Raw genomic sequence first — 16,100 nt, 5'->3', positions numbered from 1 at the left:
GCATCTGACCACCAGTCTTGCATAGTTCGGCTCTGAGGAGCCTTTTTTCTATAAAAAAAATCGTTGGTGCGTTGAGGAGTCTTTTTTCTATATAAAAAAGGGGTGGTGGTCTGAGGAGACTTTTTTCTATAGGAAAGAAAACGCAATGAGGTGAGTAGGGTGAGAAAATTCTTGTCGTATAAAAAAATCTGAAGCCTAAGACGATATTTTTCTATAGATACAAATATGTCTTCGAGGCCTGAGCAGATTCTGTTTTCTGTGGAAAACATTTGCAGTTGCCTGAATAGATTGTATTCTATGGAAAAAATCCTCAGTGGACTGTAAAGACTTTTTCTGTAGAAAAATACTCAAACGGATGGACAGACCATTTCTTTATGAAAAAAAAACGTCAGAGTTCTAAGCTGATTTATTTATGAAGAAATCCTTAGAGGCCTTAATTTGGTTTTTTTGTGTAAAAAAATCCTCATAGACAGCTTTTTTCTATAGAAAAAATTCTCAGAGAGCGGAGCAGATTTTATTGCAGACACACTTTCCTCAGATCAGCTAAGGTATCTGATTTTTCTATACAAAATATTCATTAGAGGCCTGCAATTTTTTATATGGAAAAAAATCCTCAGAGCATAAGAAGATTCAGCAGCCATTATATTACCTTTATCCCAGTGGGTGTTTTCCTAAGATGACAAACTTCTTAGGCAGATCGAAATAATAAAAAGTGAGTTGAAGGCAACCAGGTGAGATTCTTTGTAGGTGTCTGAAAAAGGAGTATTTATTGGCGACCAATAGAGTATATAAATCCGATCTAAAGGTAGGCTCTACAGGCGACCAGAAAAAGGGTAATTAAAGGCGACTATAGAAGAGACCAGTAGGGATGTATAGCCGAGCAGAAGGGAGTATGTATAAGCGACAGGTAGTGTTTATAGGCAATAATAATGGGGTATTTAGGCGCGATTAGAATGAATGATTTATAGACGATGAGATGGGAATCATTTTGAGGAGGGAGTATTTGTATGGCATCGTAATGCACACCTTATAAGTTATCGGAAGACTATCTTTATATTGAAGAGTATCTATAGGGTATTGTAAGGGACCAGATATGGGTTTCATATGTCACCAGAAGAAGGTTTCGTTAACGACTGTAACTGACTATAATTTTAGGCGACCAAAAGAGTGTCTCTATAAGAGAAAAAAACATAAGGTGGTCTTTATAGGCGATCAGAAGTTGGTTTTTAAGGTTTTAAGTGGTGATAGTCTTTTCAAAAAATAAATTTAAATAAAATCATGCTGAGAAATTTTTCGAAAAAATGGTCTTCTATGTGAAGACCTATATTATGACTTCCGATCCCCACATTAGCCTACCTTTTGACCTCTAGCCTAAGGTCACTTAAATTAAAAGTCTCCTTCTCCTCCATGTCAACTTCAACCACTTTAATGGCTGAGTACTGTTTCTGACACATTGACTTTAGTGGCGCTATCGTTCTCCTCAGCAAGCTGGGGTTTCGTGCTGTTGCCGCTGCGTTGCTGGTGTTATTGTTGTTGTTTTTGCTTTGGCTTTGACTTTCTCATGTGTTTATGCGACAGAGAAGAAGTAGAAAAGAAAAAAATTCTGAACTTGCAATCCGACGATGCTGGCTCGTTTCTTTTCTTTATTTTTTCTGCTATGGCTTCCGAATCAAGAATCATGTTATCATTCAGAATGACTTGGACCTCAAAAGTGAACGAACCACGGGCGAGCAACGGAATTTTTACTTCGAAAAATCGTAGATAGTGAAAAAAATAAATTAAAAAAAAAATCGGAATGAAATATTTCACCAGCAGCCTGAATTGTTTTCGTTGTGAATTTAAATATAAAAATTTGAATTTTCGTTACAATCAGCAGGAGGAATTCTATAAATCGCAGGTGTGTATGAGAACGAGAGAGATAGATGATGAGGCTCCGGTACAGATGCACTTAGAGGATTCTCTATAAACGAACTTGAGGGGTTTGATATCGACAAGTTAGAGAATGTATTTATAGACGATCAGAAGAGAGTCTAATAGGAGGAAGAGAGTTAGAGAGACATCCATATAGGGTGTCTTTATTGGCGACCAGAGGCGGGCCTTTATAGGCCACCAGAAGGTGTTTTTATGGGCGATTGGAAGAAATGTTTATATGCGGCCAGAAAGTGGTTTGTATTGGTGACCAGTAGAGGTCTTTATAGACCTCCAGAAGGCGACTAGCAGAAAATCTTTATTTATATGCGACCTGAAGAGGATATTTATCGGCGATAAGAAGAAGGTATTTATAGGCGATCAGAGGATGGTATAGGCAATCTGAAGAGGGTCTTTAAAGGCGACCTGATAGGGGACTTCCTGGACGACCAGAAGAGAATCTTTAGGCCACATGAAATGGGTATTTATGGGCGACCTGAAGAGGGTCTTTATGGGCGACCTGAAAAGGATTTTTGTAGGCGTCCGAAGGAGAATCTTTACAGGCGACCAGAAGAGTATATTTATTGGCGATAAGAAGAAGGTATTTTACAGAAGAGAACCTTTATAGGCGAACTGAAGAGGATATTTATAGGCGACTGGAGAGGGTTTTTATGGACGACCTACAGAGGAGGGGACTTCCTGGACGACCAGAAGAGAATCTTTAAGCCACATGAAGAGGGTATTTATAGGCGACTAGAAGAGGATATTTAATGGCGATAAGAAAAAGGTATTTATAGGCAACCAGATGAGGATATTTATAGTCGACCTGAAGAGGTTCTTTTTAGACGGGTCTTTATAGGCGACCTCAAGAGCGTTTTTTAAGCGGCCAGAAGAGGCGGACCATTATAGGCGATTTGAATGCCTTTGTTGGCGATTTGAAGAAATTTGTATAGGCGACTTGAAAGTGCTTTGTATTGGTCCCCAGAAGAGGTCTTTATAGGCGTCCAGGAGGCGAGAAGAAAGTGGTTTGTATTGGTGATCAGAAGAGGTCTTTATATGCGACCAGAAGAGGTTTTTATAGGCGATCTGAAGAGGGTATTTTTTAGGCGACTAGAAGAAGTGGGTCTGTATAGGCAACCAGAATAAGTTATTTATTGGAGACAAGAAGAGAATCTTCATAGACGATAAGAGGGTCTTTGTAGGCGACCAGAATAAGGTATTTATAGGCGACCAGAAGAGGATTTTAATACACGACCAGAAGGGGAACTTTAAAGGCGAAACAGAAAATATGTTTAGAGGCGACCTGAAGAGGATCTTTATAGGCAAATCGAATATGATTTTTAGGCGATTAGAAGAGGTTCCTTATAGGCGACCAGAGAACAGTCTCTATAGGCCACTAGAATTGGGTTTATATGGACCTTCAGAACGTGATATTTATAAATGTAAAAAAGGGAGTATTTGTAGGGACCACAATAGGTTTTTACAGGCAACTAGAAGGTAGTTTTTCATGCGACTTGGAGGGAGTTTTTATAAGTGACCACGAGGCGATCGGAACAGAGGTTTCTTTATTACCATTTAATTATGTCACACTCAATTAAAATTATTTATTCATTCGCAAACGATTAAACGGCAATTAAAATAAAATCACGTAACGCTCAGTCACACTTACTCAAAACAATGTTGTGGGTCTAAAAAAAATAATAATCGGAAAAAAGTCATAACGAACTAGTTCAAGTTGAATACGCATATTGTAATATCGAAACCAATTATTTTTTTCTACACTTCTTGGTTTTTAATCGTTCCATTTTTTTCTTATCGTTCTCATTGCAGTGGCAAATCGGTGAAACAAGTTTATGGTTCCTCATCTATCGCTGTCTGTGGGCCCTGATTTTTCTCATGATATTTTTGCTGTGTATCGACAATCAATTCGAAAATGGCAAATATTTTATTTTCTATACAAATTGGGGAATGATGTTGTGTTTGGTAACGGAGTTGTTGGGTGCGATACTGGCCCTGCAATGGTATTTTGATGTAGCTGAGGTGAGATCGTCTATATCGGAGGTGTCACAGACCTGTAATAGTCCGAGAATGGTGAGGGCATATTGGCTACTGCACGATTTGGCAATGCCCATTGCATCAGTGATCACGACGGTCTATTGGATGTTTCTGCATGGGAAGATGAGTAAGTGGATTTTTTAAAAAATATTTTTTCAAGGCGTGGATTTTTAAAAAAAATATTTTTTCAAGGCGTGGATTTTTAAAAAATATTTTTTTAAAAAAATATTTTTTTAAAAAATATTTTTTCAAGGCAAAAAAATATTTTTTCAAGGCGTGGATTTTTTAAAAAAATATTTTTCAAGGCGTGGATTTTTTAAAAAAATATTTTTTCAAGTCGTGGATTTTTTAAAAAATATTTTTTCAAGGGGTGGATTTTTTAAAAAATATTTTTTCAAGGCGTGGATTTTTTAAAAAATATTTTTTCAAGGCGTGGATTTTTTAAAAAATATTTTTTCAAGGCGTGGATTTTTTAAAAAATATTTTTTCAAGGCGTGGATATTTTAAAAAATATTTTTTCAAGGCGTGGATTTTTTAAAAAATATTTTTTCAAGGCGTGGATTTTTAGGGACCCAAAACAAAGAAAAGAAAATTAATAAAGTTTTTCTTCCCCTTTATACTGATTTCCTTTCTTTTCTTCTTCTTCTCCCTACAGACAAACCACATCGCTTTCCCGAACTAACGCTAATAACGCACTGCTTCAATTTACTATTCATGCTGGTGGACTTCGTAATTGTTGCATTTCCGGTCCGTTTGGTGCACACCATCTATGCCATGCTAGTGCCGGTTGTCTACTTTTGCTTTAGTGCCATCTACTATCTATGTGGCGGGACGGATGAGTAAGTATATCGCTCGCTACTTACCTTGCATAATTGCTGCAACCTTGTTTTTGTTATGTTTGCTCTCAATTAATAATTCTTTTTCTAATTATGTGGTCGCTTCGTTCTTCGTGTTTTTCATTTTTCTGTTCTCCAGAATCGGTAATCATTATGTCTACCCCTTTTTGGATTGGTCAGAGCCCCTGCAATGTTTTCGTACCTTTGCTGGTATTTTTCTGCTCTATTGTATTTTTTCAGTTCTGCTATTTGGCCTGTACAAGGTGAGGAGATTTTTGCACAAATTATATCGGGGTGATGTTCGGCGGCAGCACAATGATGGTCTGATGGTTTTGTAGCAGCCCTGCAACAAAGTCCAGGGTTTTTTTATTAGTTAATAAGATTAGAATATAAGCATTGTTTGTTGTACTTATTAGATACGGTTACAGTAGTCCGAACAAAGAAAAAAATAGAGAACTATGAATTTATTTAAAAAAATTTAAATAAAATTAATATCAACAAATAATTACAAAAAAATGTATTTCAATTTTCTTAGAACCCTATATGAGCCTGGAACTGGTTAAATATTCTAAAGAAGAAATAAAACATATAGGAAAATATATTCGGAGAATATAGAGCGGATTCTTCAATGAAATATTTTATTTAATACTCCCCGGTACGAATAATGTTATTCGGCAGCCTAAAAGTATGCAACGACTAACGCCATTTCAACAATAAAGTCTGTTATACTGTTATAATAGCTGATGCTATAACAGCACATCGACTTCCAGGAAAAAGTACAAAAAGGTTTTTTTTAATATTTGTTCAAGGACTTTACTAAGCCTGGATTAAAAAAAATATTTTTCATTAACCCATACAAGGCGTCGATTTCTTAAAAAATATTTTTCAAGGCGTGGATTTTTTACAAATATTTTTTAAGCATCTCTACAAGGCGTGGATTTTTACTTACTTACTTAGCTGGCTTGTGACAGAACATTAGTTCCATAAGCCGAGCTTAGGCGGAGATTTCCAGGCGCTTCAGTCTTTTGCGCAGTTTTTCCAATTTCGACAATGTTGTCTTCGACTTGATTTATCCATCGTATTCGTGACCTTCCCCTTCTGGGCGAACCATCAGCTAGTTCGCTTTTATATGCCTTCTGGGTTGGGGCATCTTCAGCCATTATCACAACAAGGCCTGGCCAACGTAGTCGCTGCAGCTCAATACGTCTAACAACGTCGATGTCCGAGAATAGCTGGTACAACTCATATTCACCGTCAACGCAGATCGGCCCATTGATCTGTCGGAAAATATTTATCTCAAGAGCTGCCTCATCTGTTTGCTCAAGTATCCATGCTTCAGATTTATATAACAGCACGGGTAGTATCAGCGTCTTGTAGAGTGTGAGTTTGGTCTGGCGTGAGGTGGCCTTGCTCAATCAGACCATAGTCACATCTGTTAGCCATCACAATCCTTCTCCGAATTTCAAAACTGATGTCATTCGTTTTATTTATGGTGGTACCAAGGTATATAAAATCTTTAACTACCTCGAAGCTGTAGTTCTCAAGTTCCACAGTTGCTCCAAGTCTACAGAACGTCTTGCGCGTTGGTACCATCAGCTAGGTCTTCTCGCCGTTTACTGCCAGATCCACTTTGGCAGACTCCTTCTTAGTTTGTTCAAAGGTGGCTGTAACCGCTCTCAGTGTTCGACCCATTATGCCGATGCCATCGACATAGACGAGTAACATGTGTTGATTGGTGTACAGCGTGCCATTTCTGTTCACCTTTGCCTCTCGTATGACCTTTTCCAACAGGATGTTAAAAAGATCGCACGACAAACTGTCACTGCTGATCGTGTGCCAGTTAAAGGGCTCCTGCATAGCCTATTAATTTTGCTGACCTTGTGCCACTTAAAGTTATCTTGCATAGCCGTATTAATTTTACACGGATAGGGCTGTCGAATGCGGCTTTATAGTCGATGAATAGGTGGTATGTGTCGATGTGTTTTTCATGGGTTTTTTTTCCCGGATTTGACGCAGAGTGAAAATCTGGTCAATGGTGGATTTGCCAGGTCTGAATCCGCATTGGTATGGTACAATAACGTAATTGGCCATTGGCGTCAATCGTTCTCACAGTACGCTGCATAGCACTTTATATGCGATGGGATGGAGACTTATTCCTCTATAATTGGCACATATCGTCTTGTCTCCTTTTTTGTGCACGGGACACAGGATGCTGAGGTTCCAATAATTGAGCATGCATTCCTCTAGCCAAATTGTACTCATCAGCTGATGCATGCTCCTTTCATCTTGGCTAGGTGGTATACACTCTATACCGTCATTTATTATTGATTCTGGGTTATCTTCTTCACCACCACTATTTGATACCAGAAGCTTTTCAAGATGCTCCTTTCAGATACTCAGGACTCTGTCTGTATCTGTCACCAGGTTTCCTTCTTCATCTCCACAGGAGGATGTGCCAGCACCAAATTTTCGGACTTCATTCTGACTCATGTACATCTCGATTTGCTCACGTTCACGCTCTCGTTTATCTTGTTCTTTTTTCTAAAAATACGTTTCTCCTCTCTCCTTTTCTCCCGATAGTTTTCCATTGTATTACGTGTTACTACTGTCCGCAGGGTTGCCCTATACGCTGCGTTTTTCATATCAGTAGCATTACGACATTCCTGATCGTACCACGGATTTCTTGATGGTGGTCTTTGGTACCCAAGTGTTCCTTCTACTGCAGTTTGTAGGGAGTGGGCAATTCTCTGCCACTGTGCTTCTATATTATTATCGGGACAAGGGGTGCTTTCGTCAAGCAGATGGGTAAGTTGAGCGGAGTAGGCTTCTGCTATCTGTTGTGTTTGCAGCTTTTCGACGTCAAATTTCCGTGTTACATTAGATCGCACCTTTGCTGCTACATTAAGACGGGTGCGTACCATGGCTGCCATAAGGTAATGGTCTGAATCGATATTCGCTCCTCGGATAAATCGGACAACACAATCAATTTGATTTTTCGTTGTTCGATCGGGAGAAATCCAAGTGGCCTTGTGTATATCGAGATGCTTGAATCTGGTGCTGCTAACTATCATGTTTTTTGCTGCCTCGGAGTCAGCCTCATGCCGTTGTCTGATATTTCTTCATAGTGGCTGAATTTTCCGACGGTCGGGCCAAAGATATTGTCCCTTCCGATTTTTGCATTAAAATCTCCTAGCAGAATTTTATTGTCATGACCAGGGCAGCGATCATATGCTGTTTCTAGGCGCTCGTAAAATATGTCTTTGGTCAGTTAATCTTTATCGTCGGTCGGAGCATGGGCGCAAGTGAGACTGATGTAAAAGAACTTCGCTTTTATACGGATTATAGCAATTCGCTCATCTAGAGGAGTGAATTTGGAGACGAGGTCTTTTATTATCCATTTCATGGCAGCTATTAGGGCGTGATCATCTGAGTTACTTACGCCTTATAGTTCTTATGGGTGAACTCGCGGCACATATTAGCTCACTATTTCAACGGGTGATGAAAATAGCTGCCCCAGGTGGCACCACGGGAGGTCAGTGTCCACAATTGAGATGAAAGAGGGACCAAGATAAGCCTGGACTTTGCCATGTTAAAGCCAATCAGAGCCGATGCTTGGTATTTATCATCCTCTACGCCATGCCTTGTGTGGATGCCTGAAAAAATATTTTGAAAAAATCCGCGACTCTTGGTCTCGGTTCCAACCTAATGTCCGTATGTAAACACGTGTTTTTTCAGTTGTTGTAGCTGTTTTGATCTTCTATGCTTGATGCTTCTGACGTTGTGGATGATGACGAAGGTTTACCCCAAAAGAAAATAAAGATAAAAATATTTGTTATTTTGCACGATCACTCACCGGAGAGGGAGAGTGAATTTGAGAGAAAAAAAAAAACTCTCCAGAAACTCACAATTGGCAATTACACCTGCCTTCGACTATGCTGATTCTCCGGTGTTCGTTTGTTGGGTTAGAGGCTGGCTGACTGACCTGACTGTTGGTTGGCTGACTGGTTGGTTGTCTGCTATACCAGTCAACAAGTGTGACTCAGTTGTTAGTCCGTGTTTAAGAGTCGTGGTGTGAAGTTACCGACAGCGGTTTCGAGCGGTTACGATTTAAAAAAATATATTTCGATAATCCGCAGATTTGAAATTCAAAATCTGGTCGAAATCGAGATATTACCGTCCTCCAAAGAAAAACAAAAATTAAATGAATTAAAAAAGGTGTGTGTCTGTGTGTGCTTGATGTTACTCCAGATGAGAGAATTGTGCTTAGATGCGGAGCAGATTAACCAAAAAAAAAAAAAAGAAAAGAGTTTTGAATGACCAGTTTTTATTTTGTTTATCTTAGAGAACGGAAGAATTGTTATGAAGTTGTTGTTGTTTTGCTTTTTAATTTGTGTCGAGTAATTGCTTCCGAACCTTGTGGAAATCTCTTTGAAACTGTGTTGCTTTTGTTTGTGTGTCATGTGTAATTGACCTGATTTGCGTAGCACCAGCCAGGTCTTCAAAGTCAAGGAGGGATGATGTCGCTGAACTGTGAAGACCCCCTCTACTCTTGAGAAACGAAGCCAAAATTTTTGACTACAGGTCTCAACAAAGTTTGACCTTTTTTGTGGTAAAGCAAAAAAGCCAAAATTGTATGACGTTGGATCGAACTTCGTACTTTGTACGTTGGTTACATTCAATATTCCAAAATAATAATTATTATTTTTTGTGTTATTATCAATTATTGGCCTCAAGGTAAGCCATGTTATTTACCAGTTATTCGCTGTTTTGTTTTGGGCTTGTTACGCGTGCGCAATGGATTTTAGTGTTGTTGTCGTTATTTTTTTGGATAATGAAAAAAGCAGGTCTGCCCTGCCGTATTAAGGAATGGCCTAAATGGCTAATCAATGATATCATTGGACGGACATTGATGGCGTGCCATTGGAATTCACGTAGCCCACAAAAATAATATTGGCCTGACGCTTTGACCCAGTGAACGTGAGGCGAAGAAAGCAAGACAGACACAGATTTTTTGTTTGTTTGCTTGACACTTGGCTTTGGGAAAGCTTTGGTAAACAAAGCGGTTTTAAAAACGCTGTCAAATATTTTTTTGTGTTATCGATCAACTCTTCTTTTGAATAATGATCGGTTAGGTACGGTCTGGTTGGCTGGTTATATTGCTCGAGGTCATGGGCGCCATTATGTAACAGCGGTGTTATGCTGGGAATGTTTTTTGTGTATGGCTTATTGATCGACCAAACGACCGTTCGACCATAATAAGCCAGAGGTATTTCTTTTTTGTACGGCTTGGATTTTAATGGAAAGCACGAACTCTTAAAAAATTAATTAATGAAATGTCCTAACCTTTAAGACATTAACATAATTTTGATGGGGTTATACGAAACATAAATAAAATATATTTTTCAACAACCCAGAACCCTGGAAAATTTGTAAAAAAAATTCACGCCTTTCAAGGAACCAAGAAAAAATATTTAAAAAAAATCCATGCCATTTAATAGTCCCTGAAAAAATATTTATAAGCCAGTGAGCGGAGCAGTATAGTCGGACGGGGCCGGCCCTACGATATCCTACACAACTACCATGGAACTCTATCTTTTTGCAGATATTTATTTCGATCCTGGGCAATATTTCATTATAGTTGCACCCTCTTGCCCGATTAGAAGTCAACAGCACCTTGAAAAAATATTCTTTAAAAATTCCACGCCGTATATAGATCTTGAAAAAATATTCTTTAAAAAGTCCACGCCTTATAAAGATCTTGAAAAAATATTCTTTAAAAATTCCACGCCGTATATAGACCTTGAAAAAATATTCTTTAAAAATTCTACACCTTATATAGACCTTGAAAAAATATTCTCTAAAAAGTCTACGCCTTATATGGACCTTGAAAAAATATTCTTTGAAAAGTCCACGCCTTATATAGACCTTGAAAAAATATTCTTTAAAAAGTCTACGCCTTATATGGACCTTGAAAAAATATTCTTTGAAAAGTCCACGCCTTATATAGACCTTGAAAAAATATTCTTTAAAAAGTCCACGCCTTTTATAGACCTTGAAAACATATTCTTTAAAAAATCCACGCCTTGTATATGTCCCTTAAAAAATATTCTTTAAACTAGTGAGCGGAGCAGTAAAGTCGGACGGGGCCGGCCATACGATACCATACACAACTACCACAGAACTCTATCTTTCTGTGGGTTTTTATTACGTGCCTGGGTAATATTTCGTGATAGTTGCATCCTCTGGCCCGATTAGAGGTCAACAACACCTCTTCTTACACTGAAATATTTTCCGAATGTTTCTAATATTCAGTACAGCCCTTCTAATTACTTGTCCAGATTCCCTTCACCGTGAATTGTGTTGTGATGTTCGGCTTTCAATTGTGGCCTATAGATCGACTCGAAAAACACAAAAAATTAAGTTTCGGTTCACCTCATTTCTAAATTTTTAACTGATCATAACTGAAAATAATAGGCGTTGTCCTTGACCATAACTGGAACCTCAAGGAATATTAAAAGCGATCAGTGCTATATTTCCGCCCTCAAGGTTGGTAATGGGTTACTAAAATTAAGTTTTCGGTCCACTTCATTTCTAAATTTTTAACTGATCATAACTGAAAATAATAGGCGTTGTCCTTCACCATAACTGGAACCTCAAGGAAAATTTCAAAGCAATCAGCGCTATATTCCCGCCCTCTAGGTTGGTAATGGGTTACTAATTAATAATAGATGAATATGTAAGCACCTGTAAATATTTAAGTGTAACTCCTACATCTGAGTACATACGACAATGGAATTAGTATGCATTTAAAAGTCAACCACTCCTCTTGGATATACCATCAACTTTTCGGGTCTATGTCCTGCAGGACTAAATATATACGCTATTGAATACAAATTTTGTATTTTTTTTACACAAAAGTCAGGGTCCATTTGACCCGTTAAATATTGACAGATCTTTATCAAAACAGGCAAGCTTATTCTCTGGTCCGATCACCTTCCCTTCTCCATATCAAATTTCTAAAGCGATCAAAAAATAAGACATAAATAAAGTTTTTTGTCCATTTCATCCTCTAAATATTAATCGATTTTTACCAAAAACAATAGGGGTCTTCTTTGGCCAGAACCCATCCTCTGTATGCAAAATTTCGTGACGATTGGTCCATAACTGTGACCTGTATCGTGTTTACAAATTATAATGGATAGACGGACGGACGGACACACATGTATTGATCAACTCAGCTAGTGAAGATATGGCAATCGCTATACCTAAAGGTGGGTCTTGGATCAATATTTCGCGGCGTCTCAAACTCTTGGGGCTGCTCAAAGCTATAATACCCTGACAACATAGTTGTGTAGGATATAAAAATCTACCCTTTGTATTGTTGGTTTAAAAAAATGTTTTTAAAAAAATCTACGCCTTGAATTGTTGCTTTAAAAAATCCACGCCTCGTATTGTTGCTTGAAAAAATTTTTTAAAAAATCCACGCCTTGTATTGTTGCTTGAAAAAACATTTTTTAAAAAATCCACTCCTTGTGTGGATTTAAAAAAAAAATAATTTTAAACCAGTAAGGGAAGTAAAAAAGTCGGACTGGGCCGACGATATGATACCTTTCACCACTTTGGGTATATGTCTCCTAACAGACTCCGCCTTTTCGATAGAACATTGACATGATATAATATAGCCAAATCTTAGCAGACATCATTCTAGGCTCAATTCAGTACGCTATGTCAAATTTCGTGCAAATCGATAGATATATAGGGCCTATATGCACCATTTACATAAAATCGGACAAAACTATATATATAAAACACACATAATTCTAGGCACCATTTACATAAATCGGACAAAACTATATATAGGAGCTATATCTAAATCTGAACCGATTTTCAAGAAACTAAACACACATCATTCTGGATCTATTTCAGAACTCTATGCCAAATTTCATTCAAATCGAAAGATATATGGGGACTTTGGTGCACCATTTACATAAAATCGGACAAAACTATATATGGGAGCTATATCTAAATCTGAACCAATTTTCACGAAACTCAGCACACATCATTCTGGACCTATTTCAGAAATCTGTGCCAAATTTCATTTCAAATCGAAAGATATATAGAGACTTTGGTGCCTCATTTACCATAAATCGGATGAAACTATATATGACAGCTATATCTAAATCTGAACCGATTTTCACGAAACTCAGCACACATTATTCTAGACTTAATTGAGTACGCTATGCCAAATTTCGTGCAAATCGAATGATATATAGGGACTTTGGTGCACCATTTACATAAAATCGGACGAAACTATATATGGGAGCTATATCTAAATCTGAACCGATTTTCACGAAACTAAACACACATCATTCTAGGCTCACTTCAGTATGCCAGATTTCGGGACTTTGGTGCACTATTTACATAAAATCGGACGAAACTATATATGGGAGATATATCTAAATCTAAACCGATTTTAATGAAACTCAGCACACATCATTCTAGACTCAATTCATGACGCTATGCCAAATTTCGTGCAAATCGAAAGATATATAGGGTTTTTGGTACACCATTTACATTAAATCGGACACAAATATATATGGTAGCTATATCTAAATCTGAACCGATTTTCTCCAATTTCAATAGGGTTCGTCCTTGGGCCAAACAAATGAGCTGTACAAAATTTCATCGAAATCGGATTATAAATGCGACCTGCACTTTGTTTACAATATAACAGCAATGGACAGATGGACAGACGGACCGACGGACATGCATAAATCGACTCAGAAAGTGATTCTATGCATATTCTCAAAAAGAACCATGTGTCTATCTCGTTTCCTTTTGCATGTTACGAACATATACACAAAGACATAATACCTTGTACCTTATTGTGGTGAAGGGTATAAAAATCAGGCCTTTTGTGGATGCTTCAAAAAATATTTTTAAAAAATCCAGGCCTCGTGTGGATGCCTTACAAAATATTTTTAAGAAATCCAGGCCTCGTGTGGATGCCTTACAAAATATTTTTAAAAAATCCAGGCCTCGTGTGGATGCCTTACAAAATATTTTTAAAAAAATCCACGCCTTGGAAAAATAAAATTACCATTTTTCATAACCAAGGTATTTTGTCGTAAGTCGTTTGATTTTGTTTGTATCGAATTTTATATTCTTTAAAAAAAGGCCGCACTTGTGGTTTGTGTGTTTAATTAAAAAATCCCTTACGCAAAGAACCGGTTTTTGAGAAAAGTAATTATCAAAATTAATTGAGTTATTAACCTGAATGAATCACAATAATGATGTTAAAAATCTGGATCACATATCGATAGCAAAAAAAAAAAAAAAAAAAAAAAACAATGAAAATTTTTTTATATCTCACGCCTTTGTATACAACATTTTAAAATTATTGCAAATCTCTTTCCGAATAAGAAAATAATCTTGACAAGCGTTGTCTACCAGTCTCCTGGTATCATTTCAAAAAAAAAAAAAAAATGTTTTGTATCTTCATGTCAAACAATGGTGGCTATGTTGACACACGTCGTTGGGTATTGCAAAATATTTACGCATGTCAGTCATTTGGAAAGGGAGGAGAAGAGAACAAACATCCATACAACCTTTGTTAGTTAAGGGGTACCTAACTACTTCTCATTCCGTTCTAAACGAAGATCGTGATGATGACAATGCTGCTTGAGAGGGGTAGCACCCACAGCAAATAAATCACTTATCACAAATCATTTTAACATTCTTCGAAGTTTCGTGCGATGAAAACGTAAAGGTATTTTTTGTTGTTGTCATTAATATCCGAAATTGTCGATAAGATTAGTTGGGAAACATACATAAATATTAGTATGTCGATATTTTTTAATTGGTTATTGAAAGGGTCTTGTGACATTCAATTTTTGTAAACATTGTTTGAAAAAATTATCCTCTTGATATATATGATTTTAGTTATCTCAATATATTTCCGATTTTAGAATGTACTCGTATGTATGTTTGTTAATTTATTAGTCAAATATTGCAGAAATATTATTAGCATGTCACAAGTTTTAAATATTATTTGCGTGAATTGAATTAATTTCAGATTAGATATTGTTAGGGGAGAACAAATTAATAGAGAAAATAAAATTCGGCACAGTCGGGAGACGAGGTAGTACTCAAAGGGAAAAATCGACAACAGAACAATTTTTTTAAATATATTTTTCAAGATTTATCAGTGCATGGTTTTTTCAAATAAATTTTCTTTTTATGATGTAAAAAATAATAGATTAAATAAATATTCTTTAAGGTTTTCTACCTATAGATGACCTTTGAATGGCTAACAGGTTTTCCAGACGACTTCCTCTTCATATAAAAAAAAACTTCCAGAGACAAACCTCCCCCTCCATTGTCATTTCAAAATTTATTCATAGTTAGTTTACTAATTAATAAATGTATTTGTTTTTTAATTTTGAAACATATTTGCATATTTTGGTTAGTCTGGAATATTTCAAAACAGTTTTCACTTTCTATAAACGAAATTTATTCAAATTAATTTACGGTGGCGGTTTCAATGAAAGTGGGAATTGCTTAAAATCCGCAGATAAATTTAAAGTAAGTGATAAATATGGAAATTTAATATCATTTTTTATTTAATTTTTGGTTAGGAGAAATTCCAAAAAGGGCAGATAAAAATTAACAAAATATTGTGCGGAATTTCCAGTAACATAGAAAACTGTCTAAATTAAAAAAATAGGAAAAATAAATATTCATCCGATATTTGGATTTTTAAAAATATTTTTTCAGGGCACACCGCAGAATTTGGATACAAAGCGTGGATTTAAAAAACAAAGGGACAAAAGGCGTGGATTTTTTAAAAATATCTTTTGAAGATCCCCATAAGGCGTGAGTTTTTTTAAATATTAAAAAAAAACAGATAAGGCGTGGATATTTAAAAATATCTTTTGAAGATTCCTATAAGGCGTGGATTTTTTAAAAATATCTTTTGAAGATAACTATAAGGCGTGAGTTTTTTTAAATATTAAAAAAAAAAACAGATAAGCCGGGGATATTTAAAAATTCTTACTTATTTAGCTGGCTTGTGACAGAACTTTCGTTCCATAAACCGAGCTTAAAAAGATTTCCAGGCGCGTCGGTCTTTTGCGCAGTTTTTCCAATTTGAAAGACCATATTCGGCAATGTTGTCTTCCACTTGGTCCTTCCATCTTATTCATGGCCTTCCTCTTATGCGTGAACCATCAGCTGGTTCGCTATTTTATATGCCTTCTGGGCTGGGCCATCCTCATCCATTCTCACAACATGGCCTAGCCA

General features: G+C 36.7%; 1 protein-coding gene across 1 annotated transcript in view; it reads left to right on the top strand.

Annotated features, from left to right (window-relative positions):
- Positions 1-1,795: 1,795 nt before the first annotated feature.
- LOC133325370 (uncharacterized) overlaps positions 1,796-16,100 on the top strand; it is a 29,463-nt gene continuing 15,158 nt past the window's right edge. The window contains exons 1-4 of the mRNA XM_061534142.1: positions 1,796-1,897; positions 3,739-4,090; positions 4,619-4,802; positions 4,939-5,062. Coding sequence (XP_061390126.1) covers positions 1,796-1,897; positions 3,739-4,090; positions 4,619-4,802; positions 4,939-5,062 — 762 coding nt within the window. The remainder of the gene's footprint in view (positions 1,898-3,738; positions 4,091-4,618; positions 4,803-4,938; positions 5,063-16,100) is intronic.

Source organism: Musca vetustissima, unplaced genomic scaffold (assembly GCF_032173495.1).
Source record: "Musca vetustissima isolate MV318-11 ecotype Yass unplaced genomic scaffold, APGP_CSIRO_Mvet_v1 utg1286, whole genome shotgun sequence".
In the NCBI taxonomy this organism is placed as follows: domain Eukaryota; kingdom Metazoa; phylum Arthropoda; class Insecta; order Diptera; family Muscidae; genus Musca; species Musca vetustissima.
The sequence above is the reverse complement of the archived record's forward strand: the minus strand, read 5'-3'. Positions and strand labels throughout refer to the sequence as shown.